The 24,762-nt window shown below is 47.5% G+C and overlaps 1 protein-coding gene across 1 annotated transcript in view; it reads left to right on the forward strand.

Annotated features, from left to right (window-relative positions):
- Positions 1–24,536, forward strand: part of ZDBF2 (zinc finger DBF-type containing 2) — a 111,493-nt gene extending 86,957 nt beyond the window's left edge. Inside the window, exons 6-7 of the mRNA XM_069733680.1 lie at positions 10,598–10,725; positions 21,606–24,536. Coding sequence (XP_069589781.1) covers positions 10,598–10,725; positions 21,606–24,219 — 2,742 coding nt within the window. The 3' untranslated portion in view covers positions 24,220–24,536. The remainder of the gene's footprint in view (positions 1–10,597; positions 10,726–21,605) is intronic.
- The last annotated feature ends 226 nt before the right edge of the window (positions 24,537–24,762 follow it).

Below are 24,762 nucleotides of genomic sequence, written 5' to 3' on the forward strand. Positions count from 1 at the left end.
TCATGCCGTATATAGGGATTCTGTGTGGGGCTCATGCCGTATATAGGGAGGCTGTGTGGGGCTCATGCCGTATGTAGGGAGGCTGTGTGGGGCTCATGCCATTTATAGTGAGGCTGTGTGGGGCTCATGCCATATATAGGGAGGCTGTGTGGGGCTCATGCCGTATATAGAGATTCTGTGTGGGGCTCATGCCGTATGTAGGGAGGCTGTGTGGGGCTCATGCTATATATAGGGAGGCTGTGTGGGGCTCATGCCATTTATAGTGAGGCTGTGTGGGGCTCATGCCGTATATAGGGAGGCTGTGTGGGGCTCATGCCATTTATAGTGAGGCTGTGTGGGGCTCATGCCGTATATAGGGAGGCTGTGTGGGGCTCATGCCATTTATAGTGAGGCTGTGTGGGGCTCATGCCGTATATAGGGATTCTGTGTGGGGCTCATTCCGTATATAGGGAGGCTGTGTGGGGCTCATGCCATTCATAGTGAGGCTGTGTGGGGCTCATGCCGTATATAGGGAGGCTGTGTGGGGCTCATGCCATATATAGGGAGGCTGTGTGGGGCTCATGCCGTATATAGGGAGGCTGTGTGGGGCTCATGCCATATATAGGGAGGCTGTGTGGGGCTCATGCCGTATATAGGGAGGCTGTGTGGGGCTCATGCCATTTATAGTGAGGCTGTGTGGGGCTCATGCCGTATATAGGGAGGCTGTGTGGGGCTCATGCCATTTATAGTGAGGCTGTGTGGGGCTCATGCCGTATATAGGGAGGCTGTGTGGGGCTCATGCCATTTATAGTGAGGCTGTGTGGGGCTCATGCCGTATATAGGGAGGCTGTGTGGGGCTCATGCCATATATAGGGAGGCTGTGTGGGGCTCATGCCGTATATAGGGAGGCTGTGTGGGGCTCATGCCGTATATAGGGATTCTGTGTGGGGCTCATGCCGTATATAGGGAGGCTGTGTGGGGCTCATGCCGTATATAGGGAGGCTGTGTGGGGCTCATGCCATTTATAGTGAGGCTGTGTGGGGCTCATGCCATATATAGGGAGGCTGTGTGGGGCTCATGCCGTATATAGGGATTCTGTGTGGGGCTCATGCCGTATGTAGGGAGGCTGTGTGGGGCTCATGCTATATATAGGGAGGCTGTGTGGGGCTCATGCCATTTATAGTGAGGCTGTGTGGGGCTCATGCCGTATATAGGGAGGCTGTGTGGGGCTCATGCCATTTATAGTGAGGCTGTGTGGGGCTCATGCCGTATAAAGGGAGGCTGTGTGGGGCTCATGCCATTTATAATGAGGCTGTGTGGGGCTCATGCCGTATATAGGGAGGCTGTGTGGGGCTCATGCCGTATATAGGGATTCTGTGTGGGGCTCATGCTGTATATAGGGAGGCTGTGGGGCTCATGCCATATATAGGGAGGCTGTATGGGGCTCATGCCGTATATAGGGAGGCTGTGTGGGGCTCATGCCGTATATAGGGATTCTGTGTGGGGCTCATGCCGTATATAGGGAGGCTGTGTGGGGCTCATGCCGTATATAGGGAGGCTGTGTGGGGCTCATGCCATTTATAGTGAGGCTGTGTGGGGCTCATGCCATATATAGGGAGGCTGTGCGGGGCTCATGCCGTATATAGGGATTCTGTGTGGGGCTCATGCCGTATGTAGGGAGGCTGTGTGGGGCTCATGCTATATATAGGGAGGCTGTGTGGGGCTCATGCCATTTATAGTGAGGCTGTGTGGGGCTCATGCCGTATATAGGGAGGCTGTGTGGGGCTCATGCCATTTATAGTGAGGCTGTGTGGGGCTCATGCCGTATATAGGGAGGCTGTGTAGGGCTCATGCCGTATATAGGGATTCTGTGTGGGGCTCATGCCGTATATAGGGAGGCTGTGGGGCTCATGCCATATATAGGGAGGCTGTGTGGGGCTCATGCCGTATATAGGGAGGCTGTGTGGGGCTCATGCCGTATATAGGGATTCTGTGTGGGGCTCATGCCGTATATAGGGAGGCTGTGTGGGGCTCATGCCGTATATAGGGAGGCTGTGTGGGGCTCATGCCATTTATAGTGAGGCTGTGTGGGGCTCATGCCATATATAGGGAGGCTGTGTGGGGCTCATGCCGTATATAGGGATTCTGTGTGGGGCTCATGCCGTATGTAGGGAGGCTGTGTGGGGCTCATGCTATATATAGGGAGGCTGTGTGGGGCTCATGCCATTTATAGTGAGGCTGTGTGGGGCTCATGCCGTATATAGGGAGGCTGTGTGGGGCTCATGCCATTTATAGTGAGGCTGTGTGGGGCTCATGCCGTATAAAGGGAGGCTGTGTGGGGCTCATGCCATTTATAATGAGGCTGTGTGGGGCTCATGCCGTATATAGGGAGGCTGTGTGGGGCTCATGCCGTATATAGGGAGGCTGTGTGGGGCTCATGCCGTATATAGGGAGGCTGTGGGGCTCATGCCATATATAGGGAGGCTGTATGGGGCTCATGCCGTATATAGGGAGGCTGTGTGGGGCTCATGCCGTATATAGGGATTCTGTGTGGGGCACATGCCGTATATAGGGAGGCTGTGTGGGGCTCATGCCGTATATAGGGAGGCTGTGTGGGGCTCATGCCATTTATAGTGAGGCTGTGTGGGGCTCATGCCATATATAGGGAGGCTGTGCGGGGCTCATGCCGTATATAGGGATTCTGTGTGGGGCTCATGCCGTATGTAGGGAGGCTGTGTGGGGCTCATGCTATATATAGGGAGGCTGTGTGGGGCTCATGCCATTTATAGTGAGGCTGTGTGGGGCTCATGCCGTATATAGGGAGGCTGTGTGGGGCTCATGCCATTTATAGTGAGGCTGTGTGGGGCTCATGCCGTATATAGGGAGGCTGTGTGGGGCTCATGCCATTTATAGTGAGGCTGTGTGGGGCTCATGCCGTATATAGGGAGGCTGTGTGGGGCTCATGCCATTTATAGTGAGGCTGTGTGGGGCTCATGCCGTATATAGGGATTCTGTGTGGGGCTCATTCCGTATATAGGGAGGCTGTGTGGGGCTCATGCCATTCATAGTGAGGCTGTGTGGGGCTCATGCCGTATATAGGGAGGCTGTGTGGGGCTCATGCCATATATAGGGAGGCTGTGTGGGGCTCATGCCGTATATAGGGAGGCTGTGTGGGGCTCATGCCATATATAGGGAGGCTGTGTGGGGCTCATGCCGTATATAGGGAGGCTGTGTGGGGCTCATGCCGTATATAGGGAGGCTGTGTGGGGCTCATGCCATATATAGGGAGGCTGTGTGGGGCTCATGCAGTATATGGGGAGGCTGTGTGGAGCTCATGCCATATATAGTGAGGCTGTGTGGGGCTCATGCCGTATATAGGGAGGCTGTGTGGGGCTCATGCCATTTATAATGAGGCTGTGTGGGGCTCATGCCGTATATAGGGAGGCTGTGTGGGGCTCATGCCGTATATAGGGATTCTGTGTGGGGCTCATGCCGTATATAGGGAGGCTGTGGGGCTCATGCCATATATAGGGAGGCTGTGTGGGGCTCATGCCGTATATAGGGAGGCTGTGTGGGGCTCATGCCGTATATAGGGATTCTGTGTGGGGCTCATGCCGTATATAGGGAGGCTGTGTGGGGCTCATGCCGTATGTAGGGAGGCTGTGTGGGGCTCATGCCATTTATAGTGAGGCTGTGTGGGGCTCATGCCATATATAGGGAGGCTGTGTGGGGCTCATGCCGTATATAGGGATTCTGTGTGGGGCTCATGCCGTATGTAGGGAGGCTGTGTGGGGCTCATGCTATATATAGGGAGGCTGTGTGGGGCTCATGCCATTTATAGTGAGGCTGTGTGGGGCTCATGCCGTATATAGGGAGGCTGTGTGGGGCTCATGCCATTTATAGTGAGGCTGTGTGGGGCTCATGCCGTATATAGGGAGGCTGTGTGGGGCTCATGCCATTTATAGTGAGGCTGTGTGGGGCTCATGCCGTATATAGGGATTCTGTGTGGGGCTCATTCCGTATATAGGGAGGCTGTGTGGGGCTCATGCCATTCATAGTGAGGCTGTGTGGGGCTCATGCCGTATATAGGGAGGCTGTGTGGGGCTCATGCCATATATAGGGAGGCTGTGTGGGGCTCATGCCGTATATAGGGAGGCTGTGTGGGGCTCATGCCATATATAGGGAGGCTGTGTGGGGCTCATGCCGTATATAGGGAGGCTGTGTGGGGCTCATGCCATTTATAGTGAGGCTGTGTGGGGCTCATGCCGTATATAGGGAGGCTGTGTGGGGCTCATGCCATTTATAGTGAGGCTGTGTGGGGCTCATGCCGTATATAGGGAGGCTGTGTGGGGCTCATGCCATTTATAGTGAGGCTGTGTGGGGCTCATGCCGTATATAGGGAGGCTGTGTGGGGCTCATGCCATATATAGGGAGGCTGTGTGGGGCTCATGCCGTATATAGGGAGGCTGTGTGGGGCTCATGCCGTATATAGGGATTCTGTGTGGGGCTCATGCCGTATATAGGGAGGCTGTGTGGGGCTCATGCCGTATATAGGGAGGCTGTGTGGGGCTCATGCCATATATAGGGAGGCTGTGTGGGGCTCATGCCATTTATAGTGAGGCTGTGTGGGACTCATGCCATATATAGGGAGGCTGTGTGGGGCTCATGCCGTATATGGGGAGGCTGTGTGGGGCTCATGCCGTATATAGGGAGGCTGTGTGGGGCTCATGCCGTATATAGGGAGGCTGTGTGGGGCTCATGCCGTATATAGGGAGGCTGTGTGGGGCTCATGCCGTATATAGTGAGGCTGTGTGGGGCTCATGCCGTATATAGTGAGGCTGTGAGGGGCTCATGCCGTATATAGTGAGGCTGTGTGGGGCTCATGCCGTATATAGGGAGGCTGTGTGGGGCTCATGCCGTATATAGTGAGCCTGTGTGGGGCTCATGCCGTATATAGGGAGGCTGTGTGGGGCTCATGCCGTATATAGTGAGCCTGTGTGGGGCTCATGCCGTATATAGGGAGGCTGTGTGGGGCTCATGCCGTATATAGGGAGGCTGTGTGGGGCTCATGTCGTATATAGTGAGGCTGTGTGGGGCTCATGCCGTATATAGGGAGGCTGTGTGGGGCTCATGCAGTATATAGTGAGGCTGTGTGGGGCTCATGCCGTATATAGGGAGGCTGTGTGGGGCTCATGCCGTATATAGGGAGGCTGTGTGGGGCTCATGCCGTATATAGGGATTCTGTGTGGGGCTCATGCCGTATATAGGGAGGCTGTGTGGGGCTCATGCCGTATATAGGGATTCTGTGTGGGGCTCATGCCGTATATAGGGAGGCTGTGTGGGGCTCATGCCGTATATAGGGAGGCTGTGTGGGGCTCATGCCATTTATAGTGAGGCTGTGTGGGGCTCATGCCATATATAGGGAGGCTGTGTGGGGCTCATGCCGTATATAGGGATTCTGTGTGGGGCTCATGCCGTATGTAGGGAGGCTGTGTGGGGCTCATGCTATATATAGGGAGGCTGTGTGGGGCTCATGCCATTTATAGTGAGGCTGTGTGGGGCTCATGCCGTATATAGGGAGGCTGTGTGGGGCTCATGCCATTTATAGTGAGGCTGTGTGGGGCTCATGCCGTATAAAGGGAGGCTGTGTGGGGCTCATGCCATTTATAATGAGGCTGTGTGGGGCTCATGCCGTATATAGGGAGGCTGTGTGGGGCTCATGCCGTATATAGGGATTCTGTGTGGGGCTCATGCTGTATATAGGGAGGCTGTGGGGCTCATGCCATATATAGGGAGGCTGTATGGGGCTCATGCCGTATATAGGGAGGCTGTGTGGGGCTCATGCCGTATATAGGGATTCTGTGTGGGGCTCATGCCGTATATAGGGAGGCTGTGTGGGGCTCATGCCGTATATAGGGAGGCTGTGTGGGGCTCATGCCATTTATAGTGAGGCTGTGTGGGGCTCATGCCATATATAGGGAGGCTGTGCGGGGCTCATGCCGTATATAGGGATTCTGTGTGGGGCTCATGCCGTATGTAGGGAGGCTGTGTGGGGCTCATGCTATATATAGGGAGGCTGTGTGGGGCTCATGCCATTTATAGTGAGGCTGTGTGGGGCTCATGCCGTATATAGGGAGGCTGTGTGGGGCTCATGCCATTTATAGTGAGGCTGTGTGGGGCTCATGCCGTATATAGGGAGGCTGTGTAGGGCTCATGCCGTATATAGGGATTCTGTGTGGGGCTCATGCCGTATATAGGGAGGCTGTGGGGCTCATGCCATATATAGGGAGGCTGTGTGGGGCTCATGCCGTATATAGGGAGGCTGTGTGGGGCTCATGCCGTATATAGGGATTCTGTGTGGGGCTCATGCCGTATATAGGGAGGCTGTGTGGGGCTCATGCCGTATATAGGGAGGCTGTGTGGGGCTCATGCCATTTATAGTGAGGCTGTGTGGGGCTCATGCCATATATAGGGAGGCTGTGTGGGGCTTATGCCGTATATAGGGATTCTGTGTGGGGCTCATGCCGTATGTAGGGAGGCTGTGTGGGGCTCATGCTATATATAGGGAGGCTGTGTGGGGCTCATGCCATTTATAGTGAGGCTGTGTGGGGCTCATGCCGTATATAGGGAGGCTGTGTGGGGCTCATGCCATTTATAGTGAGGCTGTGTGGGGCTCATGCCGTATAAAGGGAGGCTGTGTGGGGCTCATGCCATTTATAATGAGGCTGTGTGGGGCTCATGCCGTATATAGGGAGGCTGTGTGGGGCTCATGCCGTATATAGGGAGGCTGTGTGGGGCTCATGCCGTATATAGGGAGGCTGTGGGGCTCATGCCATATATAGGGAGGCTGTATGGGGCTCATGCCGTATATAGGGAGGCTGTGTGGGGCTCATGCCGTATATAGGGATTCTGTGTGGGGCTCATGCCGTATATAGGGAGGCTGTGTGGGGCTCATGCCGTATATAGGGAGGCTGTGTGGGGCTCATGCCATTTATAGTGAGGCTGTGTGGGGCTCATGCCATATATAGGGAGGCTGTGCGGGGCTCATGCCGTATATAGGGATTCTGTGTGGGGCTCATGCCGTATGTAGGGAGGCTGTGTGGGGCTCATGCTATATATAGGGAGGCTGTGTGGGGCTCATGCCATTTATAGTGAGGCTGTGTGGGGCTCATGCCGTATATAGGGAGGCTGTGTGGGGCTCATGCCATTTATAGTGAGGCTGTGTGGGGCTCATGCCGTATATAGGGAGGCTGTGTGGGGCTCATGCCATTTATAGTGAGGCTGTGTGGGGCTCATGCCGTATATAGGGATTCTGTGTGGGGCTCATTCCGTATATAGGGAGGCTGTGTGGGGCTCATGCCATTCATAGTGAGGCTGTGTGGGGCTCATGCCGTATATAGGGAGGCTGTGTGGGGCTCATGCCATATATAGGGAGGCTGTGTGGGGCTCATGCCGTATATAGGGAGGCTGTGTGGGGCTCATGCCATATATAGGGAGGCTGTGTGGGGCTCATGCCGTATATAGGGAGGCTGTGTGGGGCTCATGCCGTATATAGGGAGGCTGTGTGGGGCTCATGCCATATATAGGGAGGCTGTGTGGGGCTCATGCAGTATATGGGGAGGCTGTGTGGAGCTCATGCCATATATAGTGAGGCTGTGTGGGGCTCATGCCGTATATAGGGAGGCTGTGTGGGGCTCATGCCATTTATAATGAGGCTGTGTGGGGCTCATGCCGTATATAGGGAGGCTGTGTGGGGCTCATGCCGTATATAGGGATTCTGTGTGGGGCTCATGCCGTATATAGGGAGGCTGTGGGGCTCATGCCATATATAGGGAGGCTGTGTGGGGCTCATGCCGTATATAGGGAGGCTGTGTGGGGCTCATGCCGTATATAGGGATTCTGTGTGGGGCTCATGCCGTATATAGGGAGGCTGTGTGGGGCTCATGCCGTATGTAGGGAGGCTGTGTGGGGCTCATGCCATTTATAGTGAGGCTGTGTGGGGCTCATGCCATATATAGGGAGGCTGTGTGGGGCTCATGCCGTATATAGGGATTCTGTGTGGGGCTCATGCCGTATGTAGGGAGGCTGTGTGGGGCTCATGCTATATATAGGGAGGCTGTGTGGGGCTCATGCCATTTATAGTGAGGCTGTGTGGGGCTCATGCCGTATATAGGGAGGCTGTGTGGGGCTCATGCCATTTATAGTGAGGCTGTGTGGGGCTCATGCCGTATATAGGGAGGCTGTGTGGGGCTCATGCCATTTATAGTGAGGCTGTGTGGGGCTCATGCCGTATATAGGGATTCTGTGTGGGGCTCATTCCGTATATAGGGAGGCTGTGTGGGGCTCATGCCATTCATAGTGAGGCTGTGTGGGGCTCATGCCGTATATAGGGAGGCTGTGTGGGGCTCATGCCATATATAGGGAGGCTGTGTGGGGCTCATGCCGTATATAGGGAGGCTGTGTGGGGCTCATGCCATTTATAGTGAGGCTGTGTGGGGCTCATGCCGTATATAGGGAGGCTGTGTGGGGCTCATGCCATTTATAGTGAGGCTGTGTGGGGCTCATGCCGTATATAGGGAGGCTGTGTGGGGCTCATGCCATTTATAGTGAGGCTGTGTGGGGCTCATGCCGTATATAGGGAGGCTGTGTGGGGCTCATGCCATATATAGGGAGGCTGTGTGGGGCTCATGCCGTATATAGGGAGGCTGTGTGGGGCTCATGCCGTATATAGGGATTCTGTGTGGGGCTCATGCCGTATATAGGGAGGCTGTGTGGGGCTCATGCCGTATATAGGGAGGCTGTGTGGGGCTCATGCCATATATAGGGAGGCTGTGTGGGGCTCATGCCATTTATAGTGAGGCTGTGTGGGACTCATGCCATATATAGGGAGGCTGTGTGGGGCTCATGCCGTATATGGGGAGGCTGTGTGGGGCTCATGCCGTATATAGGGAGGCTGTGTGGGGCTCATGCCGTATATAGGGAGGCTGTGTGGGGCTCATGCCGTATATAGTGAGGCTGTGTGGGGCTCATGCCGTATATAGTGAGGCTGTGAGGGGCTCATGCCGTATATAGTGAGGCTGTGGGGCTCATGCCGTATATAGTGAGGCTGTGTGGGGCTCATGCCGTATATAGGGAGGCTGTGTGGGGCTCATGCCGTATATAGTGAGCCTGTGTGGGGCTCATGCCGTATATAGGGAGGCTGTGTGGGGCTCATGCCGTATATAGGGAGGCTGTGTGGGGCTCATGTCGTATATAGTGAGGCTGTGTGGGGCTCATGCCGTATATAGGGAGGCTGTGTGGGGCTCATGCAGTATATAGTGAGGCTGTGTGGGGCTCATGCCGTATATAGGGAGGCTGTGTGGGGCTCATGCAGTATATAGTGAGGCTGTGTGGGGCTCATGCCGTATATAGGGAGGCTGTGTGGGGCTCATGCAGTATATAGTGAGGCTGTGTGGGGCTCATGCCGTATATAGGGAGGCTGTGTGGGGCTCATGCCGTATATAGGGAGGCTGTGTGGGGCTCATGTCGCATATGTAGTAGGTTGTGTGAGGCTCATGGTGTATATAAGGGGCTGTGAGGGGGGGTTCAAAGATATATAGGGGGTGTCGGCATACTTAATTATGCTCAATATTAAGTGATACAATTAATAGTAATAAAGTAATATTGAGTAGAATTAATTTCAAGCTATTAGTTCGGGCCTCCACAACAGTCATGGTCTCTCATGTGGCCCCTCGAGAAAATTAATTGCCCACCCCTGCTCTACATGATTGGGGGAAGGCGGGGGGAGATAGTCCTTCATTGATCTATTGTTCAATTGACCTGCATATCCATCCTAAATTGTGTAGGTTAGTAAAGTGCAGTGGGCTGAAGCATTTCATAATCAACAGGCATTCACAAATTAACATGCATGCAATAAGGGTCTCATATGAAACAATGGCTCTGAGACATGAACAAAAGTATGATTATTTTACCTGATTACCAATCTCGTGTCTGGCCTTATGTATGCATAAGATCCAGCCTGCACGTCTTGCTCTGTTACTGTCACTGAATGGAAACATTGATCCCTGAGGCTGAACTGATGAGCAATCAAATCTCTAATAAAACACCACAGTAAGATCGACATAACTAGTGCTCCGTGCTGAAAAAAGTCTGCATCTCTTAGAGCTGTGGACTCCGCACTACGTGCACTGGTCCAGTAGTCTTCAGAACAAGGCCAGCTTCTCACAGGAGGAAAATGTTAATGCAGGTTATCCCAGTGTCTTGTACTATACTGTGTGCACCTATATCTAAGATTTTGGAGAATATTAAGGCAGGTAATACTTGTTTCTGAGTAAAGCTGTTGTAGAGACTCCTTCAGACACAAACTGCTTACTTTACAGGTTATCTTATTAGAGGCACACTTACTATAGTCTTATTGTATTCTAAGATGTTGATTTCAGCTCTTCAGATGTTAGCGACAATTCATGAATGGAAGGCTAGTTTTATTTTTTTTTTACTTTTCATTTGTAAAATGAACCTTGGAGAAGTTGAACATAATTTTGCCTTTCCTACTGCATTGAAAGTGCACTGATGTGTTCTTAACAAGCTGTTTTCAATTATTATTTTAATGTTTTCCTAGCATCTCGCAAGTGACAATCACAAACAGCTGTCCACCTGCAATAGGAACCGTTTAGGAACCAGCATGTTGATGGAGCGTTTCCTGCAGGATGTACACCAATATCACCCCCAAAATTATCATGATATAAGGTAAAACTGGGGCATCACATATTCTTTCTGACAAATGTATGATCTAGTCTCATGTTTATGGAAAGGTTCTCTGACCTGCCAGTGGATCCTCAGCGGCCCTACATCTCTCACCTGCCAGAGGGTTCTCAGCGGCCCTGCATCTCTCACCTGCCAGAGAGTTCTCAGTGGCCCTACATCTCTCACCTGCCAGAGGGTTCTCAGCGGCCCTACATCTCTCACCTGCAGAGGGTTCTCAGCGGCCCTACATCTCTCACCTGCCAGAGGGTTCTCAGCGGCCCTACATCTCTCACCTGCAGAGGGTTCTCAGCGGGCCTGCATCTCTCACCTGCAGAGGGTTCTCAGTGACCCTGCATCTCTCACCTGCCAGAGGGTTCTCAGCGGCCCTACATCTCTCACCTGCAGAGGGTTCTCAGCGGCCCTACATCTCTCACCTGCCAGAGGGTTCTCAGCGGCCCTACATCTCTCACCTGCCAGAGGGTTCTCAGCGGCCCTGCATCTCTCACCTGCCAGAGGGTTCTCAGCGGCCCTGCATCTCTCACCTGCCAGAGGGTTCTCAGCGGCCCTACATCTCTCACCTGCAGAGGGTTCTCAGCGGCCCTACATCTCTCACCTACCAGAGGGTTCTCAGCGGCCCTACATCTCTCACCTGCAGAGGGTTCTCAGCGGCCCTACATCTCTCACCTGCCAGAGGGTTCTCAGCGGCCCTACATCTCTCACCTACCAGAGGGTTCTCAGCGGCCCTACATCTCTCACCTGCAGAGAGTTCTCAGCGGCCCTACATCTCTCACCTGCCAGAGGGTTCTCAGCGGCCCTACATCTCTCACCTGCCAGAGGGTTCTCAGCGGCCCTACATCTCTCACCTGCAGAGGGTTCTCAGCGGCCCTGCATCTCTCACCTGCAGAGGGTTCTCAGTGACCCTGCATCTCTCACCTGCCAGAGGGTTCTCAGCGGCCCTGCATCTCTCACCTGCCAGAGGGTTCTCAGCGGCCCTGCATCTCTCACCTGCCAGTGGGTCCTCAGCGGCCCTACATCTCTCACCTGCCAGAGGGTTCTCAGCGGCCCTACATTTCTCACCTGCCAGAGGGTTCTCAGCTGCCCTGCATCTCTCACCTGCCAGAGGGTTCTCAGCGGCCCTGCATCTCTCACCTGCCAGAGGGTTCTCAGCGGCCCTGCATCTCTCACCTGCCAGAGGGTTCTCAGCGGCCCTGCATCTCTCACCTGCAGAGGGTTCTCAGCGACCCTGCATCTCTCACCTGCAGAGGGTTCTCAGTGGCCCTGCATCTCTCACCTGCCAGAGGGTTCTCAGCGGCCCTGCATCTCTTACCTGCAGAGGATTCTCAGTGACCCTGCATCTCTCACCTGCAGAGGGTTCTCAGTGACCCTGCATCTCTCACCTGCAGAGGGTTCTCAGTGACCCTGCATCTCTCACCTGCAGAGGGTTCTCAGCGGCCCTGCATCTCTCACCTGCAGAGGGTTCTCAGTGACCCTGCATCTCTCACCTGCCAGAGGGTTCTCAGCGGCCCTGCATCTCTCACCTGCCAGAGGGTTCTCAGCGGCCTTGCATCTCTGTTCCCCTGCATCTCTCAGCCTACCTCAGTTTCTTGGTGGCCAGTGGAGAGAGACACAGGTGGCTTTAGGCACGATTAATTTAAAACCGTGCTGTACAGTCCAGTCTTTAAAGGGAACCTGTCACCCTGAAATTCGCGGGTGAGGTAAGCCCACCGGCATCAGGGGCTTATCTACAGCATTCTGTAATGCTGTAGATAAGCCCCCGATGTTACCTAAAAGAGGAGAAAAAGACGTTACATTATACTCACCCAGGGGCGGTCCCGCTGCTGGTCAGGTCAAACGGGCGTCTCCGGTCCGCTGCGGTGTCCCCCATCTTCATTACAAGACGTCCTCTTCTGATCTTCAGCTCCGGCGCAGGCGTACTTTGCTCTGCCCTGTTGAGGGCAGACAAAGTACTGCAGTGCGCAGGCGCCGGGCCTCTGACATTTCCGGCGCCTGCGCACTGCAGTACTATCCTCTGCCCTCAACAGGGCAGAGCAAAGTACGCCTGCGCCGGAGCCGTGGCTGAAGATCAGAAGAGGACGTCTTGTAATGAAGATGGGAGGCGCCGCAGCTGACCAGAGACGCCCGTTTGACCTGACCAGCAGCGGGACCGCCCCTGGGTAAGTATAATATAACGTCTTTTTCTCCTCTTTTAGGTAACATCGGGGGCTTATCTACAGCATTACAGAATGCTGTAGATAAGCCCCTGATGCCGGTGGGCTTACCTCACCCGCGATTTTCGGGGTGACAGGTTCCCTTTAAAGGAATCTGTCAGCAGGATCGTGCACAGTAACCTACAGCCAAAAAGATTTTGTGGCAAAACCACACAGTCACCAACATAATTATCTTCCCAATAGGGTATAAATCATTGATTTTATAAAATGGGACTGAATTAGGACCATACTGGACAAACTGCATGGACATAAGTCGACTCAATCAACAGAACTGCAGTCAGAAGTCCAAATGTATGAAAACCTAGAAAAACCTTTATTTAGGATAATAGGCAAATAGATAACAGATAAGAACAATCACCGTGCCACCCACAGCACGTACAAAAGTAGGGCAGGGGGTGGTAACCTACAGACAGTGTCAGGTCGGCGCTGTTACACTGACTAAAATGATACCCGAGTGATGAAATCCATCTTGTGGTTGTTGTTTAATCTTTATATTCAGTTTTCAGTGAACCCCTTAATGACCACCAATACGTCTTTTAACTGACCTGAGATATAAGAAAATGGCATTCCCATACAGGTGATAATCCAGCAGCTGTCGGCTGTACACAATAGTTGACAATTTGCTGCATCAGCCAAAATCAGTGTTTGCACCGTCCAAATCTGTTTAACCCCTTAGATGCTGCTGTCAGTAGTGACTACATCATTATAAATGGTTAACAGAGTTTGGGGGCTTCCTCTTTATCCAAATTGGTGCCCTCAGATTATGATTTTGTGGTCCTGATGTTTGCCATAGCAATTCACGACCAAATAGCGGCCTTAGAGTCTGACTGCTGTAGTAATCTGTTCAGAAGTTAGTGGCATTTAGGTGGTAAAAATACACATTTTCATTTCTGTCATGCCACTTTGCATTAATTCCTAAAAAAAACACCTGAAGGGTTAATAAACTACCTGACAGCAGTTTTCAATATGTCAGGGGGTGCTGTTTTTAAAATGGTATCACTTTTGGGGGTTTCCCAATATATGGGTTAACTAAAGGCACTTTAAACATGGATAGGTCCCTAAAAACATAAATTTTGTAAATTTCCTTGAAAAAATGAAAAATTACCGCTACATTTTTAAACCTTCTAAAATGCTAACAAAATAAAATAAAATTTTACAAATGGTGCTGAAGTAAAGCCGACATGAGAGAAATGTTATTTATTAATGTTTTGCTGTGGTGTGACTATCTGGATTAAAGGGATAATAATTCAAAGTTTGAAAATTGCTAATTTTTTAACATTTTTCTCAAATTTCTGATATTTGTTATAAATAAACACAACACATAACCTAAATTTACCATTATCATAAAGTATAATGTGTCACGAAAAAACAGTCTCAAAATCACTGGGATTCGTTGAAGTATTCCAGAGTTATTACCACATAAATTGACACTGGTCAGATTAAAAAAATTTGGCTCTGTCACTAAGGGGTTAATGATATGCTCGTGCTCTGGGGCGGCCTGTGGGGGTCTTCATGTGGTGCCCTGCTTATGTATTCATCTGTATGGCTTCTTACAGGTCACTGATCCCTTACTGACCTGCCCCCTATTTTACATGCTGATTATTATATGTATTGAAAAAAACATCACCTTCAGCAGACAGGCATTGGCGGCGGCGCCTGCAGTATGATCACATGTATAATGTGCATTTAATAATTGAGCTACTGCTCAAGTGTCGTCGGCACCATCTTGGTGGAGACAATTTTATTTTCCCTTTAGCATAATGGCGCCAGCACAGTAGCAGCTATTGCAGTGTTTCTCAACTCCAGTCCTCAAGACCCACCAACAGGTCACGTTTTCAGAATATCCTTAGTTTTGCACAGGTGATAATTTCATCACCTGCTCATGTATCAATTCCATCATCTATGCAATACTAAGGAAACACTGATCTATCAGATCACTGAAGAGACGCTACTGCGCCAACGCGTCTGGCGCCATTTTGAGAACAATTTTTTTTTTCAGAATCCATGTATATGGCTAAATAAAACAATGCACATTATAGATGCGATCATGCTGCAGCACAGGCACCGCCTGTTATGTAAAATGGGAGGCAGGTCAGCGAGGGATCAGTGACCTGTCATAAGACATCAGTATGAATACCTAAACAGAGCACCACATGAAGACCCCACACAGGCTGCTCCAAGCATATCATTAACTCAAAGCTGAAAATAAAGATGAAACAACAACCACAAGACGGATTTCATCACCAAGTATGATTTTAATCCGTATAACGGTGCCGATCTGACACTGTAGATTATTGTGCACAATCCTGCTGACAGGTTCCCTCTAAAAGAAGCCTGTCAGCTCAAACTGACAGGATATACTTAAGCATATTGCCTTGTAGGGGATAAAGCCTCTATAAAATGGCACCTTTAGAGTTCTAGTCACTGCCTCTGTTCTGCAGAAACTAAAGTTCAGTCAAACACGCTAATTGGGGTTTTTGGTGCACCCTTGGTGTGGCCAAGAAGCTCAGTACACAGTTGCACCCACTAGTTGTGCATGTTCCTGCCGTCATCACTGGTAATTGACAGAGGCTCCCTGAGCTTTCTCTGCAGTGTTTGCTCCAGACAAGGCAATCATCACTGAGAGATGCAATAGCAGTCAGCAGAATAGGGCATTGAGCCATGTGATCACACCAAGCGTGTTCCGAGCATACTAATTAGCATACTTAGGGGTCTGCAAAGCAGAGACAACAATTAGAACACCAAGTTTATATTCACACGTGGTGGTTTTTGCTGCATATTTTGCACCGCATATTTGGTGTGTATGATGAGGTTTTATGGTTATGTAATTCATCTGATTGGGAAGATTTTAAGCTTCCCAGCTGTGGTAAATCCAATATGGTCCCCAGCTGTGGTAGATCCAGTATGGTCCCTAGCTGTGGTAGATCCAGTAGGTTCGGTTCCGCAAGCACACAAACGCTGACCATCATTGTCTAACCTTACAGCAGCGTCATTAGCGGCATCTAGTGTCCAAAATTCAGTATTGCTCCTACATGTTTCTGAAGGCTTTACCTTTTATTGTCAGATAGTCAACTTCAGATCTACCACTTCACTGGGCCAGAAAGCTTTCCCAGCCAAGAGAGCTATTGTACAAGCATAAAACCTCATCCTAGATCATTTAATCTATTAGCACAGTCACTTTGTTCGAATTGCACAGATCTGCTTTATCATCTTTGTAGATTATGGAGATTAACAATAATTTTATATTGATATTTGTATTATTTTCTAACAACTTGCATTATTTTTATATCAATATATGTATTTTACTATCAGTGGATTATAATCAGTATCTCTTGAGCTACAATTTTGGAGCACATACAGTACTACTGGTGGGTTGCCTTTTTTTAGGTATACTTTTATAGATGGGTCCATCACTCGTCAGTCAATTGCATAAGTGTCCTGACGATTGGAGGCAGCAAAGCTGACATCTGGTGAGAATTTCATGCTAACAGCACCTTTATAAATATGTATGCTAAGAAATTTGGTGGCGTGTTCAATACGTGTTTCATCCGATATATATAGATATATACAGTGGGGCAAAAAAGTATTTAGTCAGTCAGCAATAGTGCAAGTTCCACCACTTAAAAAGATGAGAGGCGTCTGTAATTTACATCATAGGTAGACCTCAACTATGGGAGACAAACTGAGAAAAAAATATCCGGAAAATCACATTGTCTGTTTTTTTTATCATTTTTTTTGCATATTATGGTGGAAAATAAGTATTTGGTCAGAAACAAACAATCAAGATTTCTGGCTCTCACAGACCTGTAACTTCTTCTTTAAGAGTCTCCTCTTTCCTCCACTCATTACCTGTAGTAATGGAACCTGTTTAAACTTGTTATCAGTATAAAAAGACACATGTGCACACCCTCAAACAGTCTGACTCCAAACTCCACTATGGTGAAGACCAAAGAGCTGTCAAAGGACACCAGAAACAAAATTGTAGCCCTGCACCAGGCTGGGAAGACTGAATCTGCAATAGCCAACCAGCTTGGAGTGAAGAAATCAACAGTGGGAGCAATAATTAGAAAATGGAAGACATACAAGACCACTGATAATCTCCCTCGATCTGGGGATCCACGCAAAATCCCACCCCGTGGGGTCAGAATGATCACAAGAACGGTGAGCAAAAATCCCAGAACCACGCGGGGGGACCTAGTGAATGAACTGCAGAGAGCTGGGACCAATGTAACAAGGCCTACCATAAGTAACACACTACGCCACCATGGACTCAGATCCTGCAGTGCCAGACGTGTCCCACTGCTTAAGCCAGTACATGTCCAGGCCCGTCTGAAGTTTGCTAGAGAGCATTTGGATGATCCAGAGGAGTTTTGGGAGAATGTCCTATGGTCTGATGAAACCAAACTGGAACTGTTTGGTAGAAACACAACTTGTCGTGTTTGGAGGAAAAAGAATACTGAGTTGCATCCATCAAACACCATACCTACTGTAAAGCATGGTGGTGGAAACATCATGCTTTGGGGCTGTTTCTCTGCAAAGGGGCCAGGACGACTGATCCGGGTACATGAAAGAATGAATGGGGCCATGTATCGTGAGACATCAGCAAGGGCATTGAAGATGAAACGGGGCTGGGTCTTTCAACATGACAATGATCTAAAGCACACCGCCAGGGCAACGAAGGAGTGGCTTTGTAAGAAGCATTTCAAGGTCCTGGAGTGGCCTAGCCAGTCTCCAGATCTCAACCCTATAGAAAACCTTTGGAGGGAGTTGAAAGTCCGTGTTGCCAAGCGAAAAGCCAAAAACATCACTGCTCTAGAGGAGATCTGCATGGAGGAATGGGCCAACATACCAACAACAGTGTGTGGCAACCTTGTGAAGACTTACAGAAAACGTTTGACCTATGTCATTGCCAACAAAGCATATATTACAAAGTATTGAGATGAAATTTTGTTTCTGACCAAATACTTATTTTCCACCATAATATGCAAATAAAATGTTAAAAAAAACAGACAATGTGATTTTCTGGATATTTTTTTCTCAGTTTGTCTCCCATAGTTGAGGTCTACCTATGATGTAAATTACAGACACCTCTCATCTTTTTAAGTGGTGGAACTTGCACTATTGCTGACTGACTAAATACTTTTTTGCCCCACTGTATATACTAGATGGTGGCCCGATTCTAACGCATCGGGTATCCTAGAATATGCATGTATGTATATAGCAGCCACATAGTATATAGCACAGGCCACGTAGTATATAAGAGTGCTACGTGGCCTGTGCTATATACTATGTGGCTGCTATATACATACATACGTATTGTAGAATACCCAATGCGTTAATACAGGCCACACAGTAAATAACACTGCCCACGTAGTATATAACACAGCCCACACAGTATATAACAGCCACGCAGTATATAACACTGCCCACGTAGTATGTAACACTGGCCACGTAATATATAACAGCCCACGTAAAGATAGCACAGCCCACATAGTATCTAACAGTGGCCACGTAGTATATAGCACGCAGTATAGAACACAGCCCACGTAGTATTTAGCAGTGTGGGCACCATATCCCTGTTAAAAAAAAAAAAAATAATTAAAATAAAAAATAGTTATATACTGACCCGCCGGGATCCAGCGAAGCTGTGCCGATGCGTGCGCGCCTGCCGCCATCTTTCATTCCCAGGATGCATTGTGAAATTACCCAGATGACTTAGCGGTCTCGCGAGACCGCTAAGTCTTCTGGGTAATTTTGCAATGCATCTCTGGGAACGGAAGCTGGCGGCAGGCGTGCGCATCGTCGGACGACGGAAGGTGAGAATAGCAGGTTTTTTGTTTTTTTTAAGTATTTTTAACATTAGATCTTTTTACTATTGATGCTGCATAGGCAGCATCAATAGTAAAAAGTTGGGGACACACAGGGTTAATAGCAGTGTTAACGGAGTGTGTTACCCGCGGCATAACGCGGTCCGTTAACGCTGGCATTAACCCTGTGTGAGCGGTGACTGGACGGGAGTATGAAGCGGGCGCCGGGCACTGACTGGACGGAAGTAGGGAGCGACTAATTCTAGGCCTGACTGTGCCCGTCGCTGATTGGTCGCGACAGCCATGACAGGCAGCTGGCAAGACCAATCGGCGACGTGGGATTTCCGTTACAGACAGAAGGACAGACAGAAAGACGGAAGTGACCTTTAGATATAGTAGATATATATAATATGTGTAGAAAAGTTGTGCTTACTGTGTGTCTTGAGGGACACTCGCTTGGTAGCTGATTAACGCACACAGGCACGATTTTCTTACAAAAAACAGTCTCTAAGGTTTATTGCCACATCAGCATAAATCGCAGCCTCAGGAAGTTGGTAATATGCAACAGCCTGAACACCGTCTGTACACATTCAGCTTTACAGTGGAACCACAGTCCCTCACTGACCCCGGTCAGCATAACACGGATTACAGTCCGTTACCTGTTGGCAACATAGGTTCCCGGATGTCTCTTATCCTCAGAGGTATCCCATAGCGTTAACACAGTATCTCTGACCCCGGTCAGTATCACACACGGTTATCAGACCGTCCACTCCGGAAGCATTTCACAGGCCTCCTTGCTCTGGCTCAGACTAGCCAGCACTCTCTCCCATGTGCCAAGCACACCTCCATTACATAGGTGTAACCACCCCCATATACCGATCACATGGCTAGTCAGGTGATCTTGACATCACCGCAGGTCCTTAAACACACAATCATATACAGGCTTCATCTTGGGTATTCAGGCACATCCCTTTGGGTGGGTTTGTAGGTGACTGGACCCACCCAGCTCTCCAATCACCTGGAAGCCTTCCCAATGTAAAACAAATCCCTCAGCAGTAGATCTGCTGAGCAAAACACACCCAGGCTTCCATCACAGGGCCGCCCACCTCTGCAATACATACTGCCCATTAATCACATGACCAGTCGCTATGCCACATAATATATATATTTCCCGGTTCAGGACAATTAGGATTACCATAATTATTAATATTTGCCAAACGCCAGAATATTGAGAGAGCACATTTTTTAAGGCTTTATTATTACTGCAAAGTCAAAAGTTTACATGCAATAAGATTACTATGCATTTGATCAGTTCTGGACTGCCCGTATGATGATGTCATGTGTTTGGAAGTTTCTGATAGTTTTGGCTTTTTTGCAACATCTGAGTTAAATAGTGACACACCTGTGGATGTATTTTAATGCATGCCTGAAGCACACTGCTTCTTTGTGTAGCATCATGGGAAAGTCTAAAGAAATCAGCCAAAATTTCAGGAAGAGAATTGTGGTCTTGCACAAGTCTGGCTCATCCTTGCGTACAATTTCAAGATACCTGAAGGTGCCTCGTTCATCTGTACAAACAATTATACGCAAGTACAAACAAGATGGGAATGTCCAGCCATCATACCGCTCAGGAAGAGATGAACGTGCTTTGGTCCGACATGTGTATATCAACCCAAGGAAAAAAGCAAAAGACCTTGTGAAGGTGATGGCGGAAGCTGGTAAGATTGTGTCAATATCCACCGTGAAACGCGTACTGTATCAGCATGGGCTGAAAGGCCACTGTGCCAGGAAGAAGCCATTACTCCAAAAGAAACATAAAACGCCAGATTAATGTTTGCAAATGCACACAGGAACAAAGATTTTAATTTTTGAAGACGCGTCCTGTGGTCTGATGAAACTAAAATGTAACTTTTTGGGCATAATGACCACAGAGGAAAAAGGGAGAAGCTTGGAAGCCTAAGAACAACATCCCAACTGTGAAACACGGGAGTTGCAGCATCATGTTGTCTCAAGACATCAGCCATGAAGTTAAAGCTTGGGCGGAAATGGGTCTTCCAAATGGACAATGACCCGAAGCATACTGCCAAAATGGTAACAAAGTGGCTTAAGGATAACAAAACCAATGTTTTGGACTGGCCATCACAAAGCCCTAATCTCGGTTCTATTGAAAATTTATGGGCAAAAGCTGAAAAGGCAAGTGCAAGCAAGGCGACCTACAAACCTGGATCAGTTACACCAGTTTTGTCAGGAGGAATGCGCCCAAATTCCAACCAACTATTGTGAGAAGATTGTGGAAGGATATCCCAAACGTTTGACCCAAGTCATTCAGTTTAAGGGCAATGGTACCAAATACGAATGAAATGTATAGAAACTTTTGACTTTGCAGTAAGTAATAAAAATTCCTTAAAACATTCTCTCTCTCTCTCTCATTATTCTGGCATTTGGCAAATATTAATAATTGGGGTCATCCTAATTGACCTAAAACTGGGAAATTATTCTGATTTCATGTCAGATACTGAGAAAGACATGCATGTTTATCTTTTTATAAGGTGTATGTAAATTTCTAGTTTCAACTGTGTATTTTTTTTATTTTATTCGTTAAATGTAAGTAGTAGGTTGTGAATCTGAATCAGTTTTTTGTGGCTTGATAAATTCCTCTATTCTTCATGGATTTTGCTTTCCTCTTGGCCTTTTTATAAATAAATAAATAAATAAAGGTAGAATTTTATGGATTTCTTTTTCAGCCCACTAACTTGGTGTTTGATCATGACTTTGCACACTTTTGTATAGTATAAATATTATTTCTGTGTTTTTACCCCAATAAACTTTTTTCTTCTTTGTTTTTCAGACCAACTTATGATGATATACCTGAAGCAAATATGCTTTCTTCTACTAATGGAAACCAACTGTGTAATCTAGCACTGCAAACACAAAGACATGAACCTCCTCCTCCTTCTATGTTACTAAGTCGGTGCTTGGACATTAACAATGTTTCTGCAGAAACTTCAAAGTGCAACTACAATAAAATGACATTTACACAGACTCGTGACACAAATCCTGCACAGGGACACAATTGCAAAAGTGGTGGAGCACATCCGAGTATGCAAACTGGTTGCCAGGAATCTGAAAGTAAAGCAGCAAATATTATGACTTTCTCCTCTCCAATTAAGACGTTACCCTTGAATTCCTCTTGCCAGCAGTTAGGGAAAAACAATAATTTTGAAACACCTCATTTTGTATTATCCGTAGAATCAAGTGAAAATCTAGAGAGAAATTATGAAAGCGGAAAAAGGCATCCTGGGCTTAATGTAACCACATGTTCTTCATCTGGTTTACAAAACACACAACTTGGTCCCAAAGGCAGCTCTTATAACTTGACCTCAGGAACAGTATCTGGAATCAAAAACGTGTTACAATCTCAGGAGCGGAAAGACCATATTCTCAGGGATTGTCTGGAGGACAAAAAGCAAAGAGATGCTACTGGTGGTCATGATGGATTTAAAACGCTAAAAGACGCAGAGATAAAGTTATTAATAAGTAATAAAACAACTGTGGATGACATAATCGAAGAAGTCATATGGAAATACTGCCCTGAATCCTCAGCTTTGATACTGCAAGAAAAAGATAAAGAAAGTGTTTTCTCTTTAAACGTTAAATCAATTACTGGTTACACAAAGGCCTCAAGTCTAAGTTTTGACTGGAAAGTTCCTCTTCAGTTTGAAGATGATCATTCAAAGAGAATGCATTTAGATTTTCTGGAGTCCAGTGTAAATGTTGATGAAGACTACGAATCGAAGCTTAAATGTGTTCTGAGAACAACCCCATTTAAAGAAATAAATATAAAGCCTGACCCTGAAGAACAAATCCTTACCGCTCTGCCTCATGTGCCTCCTTCTTTTGTTGGTAAAACCTGGTCACAAGTAATGTATGAAGACGACTTAAAAGTAGAAGCTCTCGTTAAGCAGTTTAGAAAAGGTAAGTTCCACTGCTACTTTGAGGATGGATCTTTAATAAATGGTAGCAGCAAGAAACATCATAAAATGAAAATAACAAAAGAGAATTGTGAAGCAAATAATGAAGACCAAAAAGAAACCAAAACCTTTAATATGCTACCGCTGTTAGATCACCATTCTGATATTGCTAGTATTAAATCTGAAAAAGTATTTCAATCCACACTTCCTAAACCCTGTAGAAGAACGTGGAGACAAGCTTCAAGATGCCAGGTGGTTAAAGTCAGCCATGGTACTCAAACAAGTTTGGTCAATTTTCCTGTGGTAAAAAAGAAAATCCTGAAAAATGAACAACCACCAGTTTTTGATTTTGTGGATGAAAAGACACCAGATATGAAAACTCGGATGTGTGCGTTAAAACTTCCAGAATCGTATACCAAAATATTAACTCCTTTACAACCGAAAACTATGGTGTATGTTCTTTCTCACCCAGACTTAAAAGCAAATACTAGTAAAGCCGCTTCCATTTGTAGTAGAGGTCGTAATAAATACTCTACTGATAGTAGGGACTCGGTCTTTTATAAATACAAGCAATCCACTCCAAAATATTATGACCCTCTAACAAACCGCATACTTAAAACACCTCCACGAAACTCAATGCGAGGCATTAAGGCACCTTGTGTACGAAAGCTGTTCCGTACACTAAGTAGTGATGTGAATGTTGATAACCTAGATTTTGAGCAGAAGGAGTCCACAAATTCTAAGAAGTCTTTAAGCAATTGTTCTTCTGGCACTCTACATTTTGAATCTAGTACAGGAAAAGATCTAAATACAAGCGTTAAAGGATCTGAGTTATCGGTGAGCCCAGAATGTAATGACACAGTGAAAACTTTGCACCCCGATAAACCATATGCAAATTTTTCACTTTTACCCTTTAAAAGCAGTTTTTCCCGAACCATGGAGGACATCCAGCAAAGTTCCATGATTACAAAATCTATTGCAAAAGCATTAAAACCAAAGAAAATTATACGAAGAGATTCTTCTAAACCCTCAACAAGGATAACCAGGGCAAGAATGGAATCTAGAATTGTTACAAAATCGAAGGATAATCCCCAGAGAATGGTTAAGAAACTAACCCAAGGAAAAGCAACACGCTATAAGCAGCCAAGTAGAAAATCATCTTCTGAAGTTGCAAAATCAACCAGGGGAATAGGTCAGACTTTTCAACCCAGTAAGAAAGTTAGAGGCCAAAGAAGTCTGTTTGCTAGTAGAAATGGGAAAGCACCTGCAAAATCACAATTTGTTTCTGAAAAGCCTGCAAAAAGAAAGCCAAACATTTCTAAAAATAATACTCAAACGAACTACCAGGACACAATTGTTAACAGAACTCGTAGCAGAGTCTCTGAGGGTCCCATCTATAGCACTATCCACCAACTGAGGAGTGGGCTTAAAGCTTCAACTACAGATTCTAGTGCAAGGACTAACAGAACAACAAATAAAAAAGTCAGATGAAACTACTGTTGGACTGTTTGACTTCTAAAACACTGTCTGCTGGAAAACGGGTTTTCTAATAAAATGTTTTTTATTTTTTTTATGAATTTGAAATTTTGATTAAGCTTATTTCAAAATTATTTTACACATTTCCATTTTTATAGATACTTATTGTAAAATTCTAGAGTTGTTTATTTTATAAAGCTATGTCAACTAAAGTATTATAACTGTTTGTGTGTCATTGAACTGTATTGTATATTTGATATCAAATCAACATAAAAAAATGTACAGCTTATGAATATAAGGAAATATCAGATTATAGGCTGTTGAGAGTTAAACTTGCATTCCCAGCAATATTTTTTTTTCTCTCATGCTTTTCAAAAGTATGTGTTGTAGTGTAAGTGTATTAAAATACTCTTACCCAGGTTTCAGTGCAGTTTTAAACGCTGCTCCAGTAGTTTTTTTCACCTCTGGATTGGTGCTACTAATTTCAGTTCCCTGTCCCTAGTTTTATACTTAGTAGCCACCATGTTCTTTTATAGGCGCCGCTCTGGTCCCACGGTG

This window comes from Ranitomeya imitator, chromosome 7 (assembly GCF_032444005.1).
Source record: "Ranitomeya imitator isolate aRanImi1 chromosome 7, aRanImi1.pri, whole genome shotgun sequence".
In the NCBI taxonomy this organism is placed as follows: Eukaryota; Metazoa; Chordata; class Amphibia; order Anura; family Dendrobatidae; genus Ranitomeya; species Ranitomeya imitator.